At 60.3% G+C, this 4,879-nt stretch overlaps 1 protein-coding gene across 1 annotated transcript in view; it reads left to right on the top strand.

Annotated features, from left to right (window-relative positions):
- LMNA (lamin A/C) overlaps positions 1–4,625 on the top strand; it is a 19,811-nt gene extending 15,186 nt beyond the window's left edge. Inside the window, 8 exon segments of the mRNA XM_010838249.1 lie at positions 611–831; positions 925–1,147; positions 1,540–1,647; positions 1,754–1,873; positions 2,263–2,352; positions 3,133–3,258; positions 3,260–3,406; positions 3,692–4,625. Coding sequence (XP_010836551.1) covers positions 611–831; positions 925–1,147; positions 1,540–1,647; positions 1,754–1,873; positions 2,263–2,352; positions 3,133–3,258; positions 3,260–3,406; positions 3,692–3,718 — 1,062 coding nt within the window. The 3' untranslated portion in view covers positions 3,719–4,625.
- The last annotated feature ends 254 nt before the right edge of the window (positions 4,626–4,879 follow it).

The following is a 4,879-nucleotide window of genomic DNA, read 5'->3' as shown; positions in this document are numbered from 1 at the left end:
ATCTCTTGATATCTACCTGCTTGACCTTCACTTCTCAGAGCCTAGGTTTTTCCCGTTTGAATATAGAGACCATTCCCGTCCTCCCTAACTCTTAGATCTGCCACAAGACTCAGCGTGAGGTGTTAAAAGTGGAAAGGAAAAGAGTGAAAGTGTTAGTCACTCAGTCATGTTTGACTCTCTGCGACCCCACAGATTGTAGCCTGCCAGGCTCCTCTGTCCATGGGGTTTCCCAGGCAAGAATACTGGAGAATGGGTAGCCATTCCCTTCTCCAGGGGATCTTCCCGACCCAAGGACTGAACCGGGGTCTCCTGCATTGCAGGCATAGTGAGGTGTTAACAGCATCAATATTGTAGCTGGCTGTGCCATTTGTGGCAGAGGAGATAGGTTCTAGCCTCAGATTAAGAGATTTCAGTCGAATGTTGAGAAGGACTCCCCAGTTGCCAGCCAGCCACAGCCACATTAGAGCCCATGAAAGGCTCTGATGGGAACCTGAAGACAGGGGTGGTGGGGGTGGTGTGTGCCCGGGGGGGGTGCCCCTACCCCTATCCCTTACCTCTCCATACTCGGGGACCTTCAGAGCTCACCAGACCCCCATTCCCCCTCACCCAGCTGGCAGCTAAGGAAGCGAAGCTGCGGGACCTGGAGGACTCGCTGGCCCGTGAACGCGACACCAGCCGGCGGCTGCTGGCAGACAAGGAGCGGGAGATGGCGGAAATGCGGGCAAGGATGCAGCAGCAGCTGGACGAGTACCAGGAGCTTCTGGACATCAAGCTGGCCCTGGACATGGAGATCCACGCCTACCGCAAGCTCCTGGAGGGCGAGGAGGAGAGGTGGGCTCCGGGGGAGGCAGGGAGCGGCTGCTGCCTCCTGCCTGCCTGCCACCCGCCTTGACGAGGCCCCCTCACCCTGCTCCCCCTCCACAGGCTCCGCCTGTCCCCTAGTCCCACCTCGCAGCGCACCCGAGGCCGGGCCTCCTCCCACTCGTCCCAGACACAGAGTGGGAGCAGCGTCACCAAAAAGCGCAAGCTGGAGTCCACCGAGAGCCGGAGCAGCTTCTCGCAGCACGCTCGCACCAGCGGGCGCGTGGCCGTGGAGGAGGTAGACGAGGAGGGCAAGTTCGTGCGCCTGCGCAACAAGTCCAACGAGGTGGGCCTCCCAGGTCGGGTTAGGGAGAAGGCCTGGAAGGTGAAGGGACGGAGTTTGCGGGGAGGGCTGTTCCTCACATCAGACCAGGGCAAGTGTGGGTATCTCCTCCAGTCCTGGCCCCAGGACTCATCAGTGCAGTGAGACCTTCTTGGGCGATGTATTTAACCTCTTCTAGCATCGTCATCTGCAGAACAGGCATGAACAATAGTCCCTAACTTTCGAGTTCTTGGGAAGGTGAAAGGACTGAGTGGGTCTGGTACAGCCTAAGTGCCTGTAGACGTAGCTGTTATTGATCCTTGAGCGGGGAGAGCCGTGAGGGGAGGAATAGAAAGTGATAAACCCTCTAAGAGCCTGAAGGAGCTTCTCTCACCTGCCCCTTACCTCCTGGGCAGGACCAGTCCATGGGCAACTGGCAGATCAAGCGCCAGAATGGAGATGACCCCCTGCTGACCTACCGCTTCCCACCAAAGTTCACTCTGAAGGCCGGGCAGGTGGTGACGGTGAGTGGCCAGGTGTTTGGGGTGGCCTCGGGTGGGGATGGGCTGGCCTGAGGCTAGGGGTGCCGGCGCGTGAGCGCCCTTCTCTACTGAATTCTCCCTCCCCCAGATCTGGGCTGCAGGAGCTGGGGCCACCCACAGCCCCCCTACTGACTTGGTGTGGAAGACCCAGAACACCTGGGGCTGCGGAAACAGCCTGCGTACAGCTCTCATCAACTCCACTGGGGAAGTGAGTATGCTGCGGGCTGGCCTCTCACTGGACGAGGCCTCCCCCGTGGCCAGAGTTGGAGGCAGCTGCCCCCATCCCAGTTCAGGGCTGCTTTCTCCCAGGCCCCAAACTCTCCACCCAGAGATAGCTCCCCTAGCAGCAGGAGGGGTGGGGGTTAGACAGTGAGCATGGTTAAGGGCAGATCACGCTCCTATCCAGAGACCTTGCGCATGCCCCTGGAGTAGAAACAAGTTTCTTACCTCCAGCGCCTTGGAGGACAGAGCTAGTGGCAGCCGGGACAGGGGGCAGAACGCGAGCAGGCTCCTGGAGGCTGCTGGGGTGGGCATGCTGCACACCCCTTCTCCGACCCGCAGCCCCTAACCCTCGGCCTTGTCCTGTGTCTGCGGCAGGAGGTGGCCATGCGCAAGCTGGTGCGCTCAGTGACCGTGGTCGAGGACGACGACGATGAGGATGGAGACGATCTGCTCCATCACCACCACGTGAGTGGCAGCCGCCGCTGAGGCCCAGCCCACGCCAGGGCACGCAGCCAGGCCTGGGGACACCCTCGCCCTGGCCTCCCCCTGCCAGAAAGTCTTTTCATTAAAGAACATTTTGGAACTTCACTCGCTGCCCTGGCTTTTCTTCTCTCTCCTCCCTATACCTTGAACAGGGAACCCAGGTGTCTGGGTGCCCTACTCTGGTAAGGAAGGGAGTGGGAACTTCTGATGCCAATGAGTCTTCCCATGGGAGCGGTGGACAAGAGTCTGGATTTATCCCCCAGGGCAGAGAAGGGAGGACAGACGTGGGGCCCACAGCCCTGCCTCTCTCCCCCCCACTTCTGTTGCATGCATCTCCTTTCTTGTCTCCTCCCCCTCCTAGTCACATGCATGGCCTCTCATTTTCCCCACTTTTCCTGGGAGAAGGGTCTCTCTCACCTACCCTCCTCCCCAGTTAGTTTTGCATGCCTGCCGCTCTACAGGCTTGCTCACTGTCCTTTCCCTCTGAAGCTTAGAGTAGCTAAGACAAGAGTCAAAGACCCGGCTCCTGTTTCCTGACTGTCCCCAAGTCTTCTTGACCCTTCCCCCTGTCATGTCCTTCCCTTCCCCTCTTCCCAGCCCAGCCCCGACCCAACAAGCCCTATACTACCCACCAGTTAGGTTACTTAAGCGCAGAAGCCCACCTTTCTGCCTGGACCCTGCCGGAGCGCGGAGCCTGGGTGTTGGGCCTGAGCGGTCAGTCCCAGACTCGCCGTCCGGCCTGAGCCTTGTCTCCCTCCTCAGGGCTCCCACGCAGGCAGCAGCTCGGGGGACCCCGCCGAGTACAACCTGCGCTCGCGCACCGTGCTGTGCGGGACTTGCGGGCAGCCCGCAGACAAGGCGTCTGCCAGCGGCTCGGGAGCCCAGGTGGGGCGGATCCATCTCCTCTGGCTCCTCCGCCTCCAGTGTCACAGTCACTCGCAGCTACCGAAGTGTGGGGGGCAGTGGGGGTGGCAGCTTCGGGGACAGCCTGGTCACCCGCTCCTACCTCCTGGGCAACTCCAGACCCCGAACCCAGGTGAGTCAGCCCTCTGTCTCCAACCCCCGGCGGGCAGAGGACCCTAGTCCTCCAGGGTTAGGGCCAGGCTGCCCTGTGGGAGGGAGAGCCTTCTCTTCCGCAGCCCGGGGGAGTGGGAGCCTCCTCCCCGCAGCCCAAGATCCTAGAGGGTTGCCGCTCCTGCGTCCTGCCCCTCCTGTCTGAGCCCCAGATTGGAGGGCAGGGGCGGGGCTGGGTTAAGAGGGGAAGGGAGGGTTCGGCCCAGCACTGCCACTCACACCTCTCCCCGTCTCTCTTCTCTCTTAGAGCCCCCAGAACTGCAGCATCATGTAACCTGGGACCTGCCAGGCAGGGGTGGGGGCGGAGGCCCATGCTTCTTCCTCACCTCATGCCCACCCCTGCCCTGCACCTCACGGGAAGGGGTTCGAAGCCAAAGAAAAATACCCCTTTGTTTTTTCTTCTATGTTTTGTTTTTTGTTTTTCTAAGAGAAGTTATTTTCTACAGTGGTTTTATACCGAAGGAAAAACATAAGCCAAAAAAAAACGCGCGCATCTATCTCAATTCCCCCCCTTTTCTCCCTGCTTCCGAGAAACTCCGTATCTGCCTTAAAACCAAAGAGGGAGCCGAGGAGAGAGGCTGCTTTTACAAAGCCTCGTTTCTGCTTTTCTGCCCTGCCCGCCACCCCCATCCCGGGGACCCCGTGACATGGTGCCTGAGAGGCAGGTGTGGAGTCTGCTCCGCCAGCCTCCAAGGGAGGAGGGCTGAGCCTCATCCCTGGGCCGGCCCCCATCGTTCCACGACCCCTGGCAGAGGCTCCTCCGCCTGCCCGCCCCGTCCCTTCCTCTCCCCAACCCCGGGGTGACTCGATTCTCCCAGGTCCCAGCTGCGTTTGCTTCTTCTGTATGTTATTTAGACAAGAGATGGGAATGAGGCGGGAGGTAGAGGAGGGGGAAGAAAGGTTAGTCTGAGCCTGCCTTCACCTAGCTTTAGAGCCAGGGGTGGGTTCTGCCCAGTCACTACTGGAGGTCGGTCAAGGTCACGTGGGTGTAGGGGATGAGGGAGAGGGAGGCCTACTAGGAAAGGGGAGAGCCTGCTGGGGCCCCACCGAAGGGGAGGAAGGCGAGGAAGTGTGGAGGGCTTGCGGCAGCGGGTTTCAGCAAACACTAAGGAGCCCCTTGCCTCCCGTTACCCATCTGCACCCCTTCTCTCCTCCCTGAATCAATACACTAGTTGTTTCTATCCCTGGCTGCCGTGGTGTCTTTGTTGGTGGGTGTCCTTGTGTGTTTTCTGAGGGTCTGACACATGTCACTCGGTCACCTGCATCCTCACGCTGCCCAGCCTCCCCTGGGGAGACAAAGACTGGAGAGCTTCAGGTGCACAGCTGGGCACCCAGCGGTGGCTGCTGGGGAGACGCTCTGACATGAGCATTGCCCACCCAGGGTGGGGCTCTCTCCACGAGTCGCAGAGAGGCAGAGCCTGAGGGCAAGCATTTC

The sequence above is a fragment of the Bison bison genome, unplaced genomic scaffold (assembly GCF_000754665.1).
Source record: "Bison bison bison isolate TAMUID 2011002044 unplaced genomic scaffold, Bison_UMD1.0 scf7180017864093, whole genome shotgun sequence".
Taxonomy (NCBI): Eukaryota; Metazoa; Chordata; class Mammalia; order Artiodactyla; family Bovidae; genus Bison; species Bison bison.
This window is presented reverse-complemented; position numbering and strand designations above follow the sequence as displayed.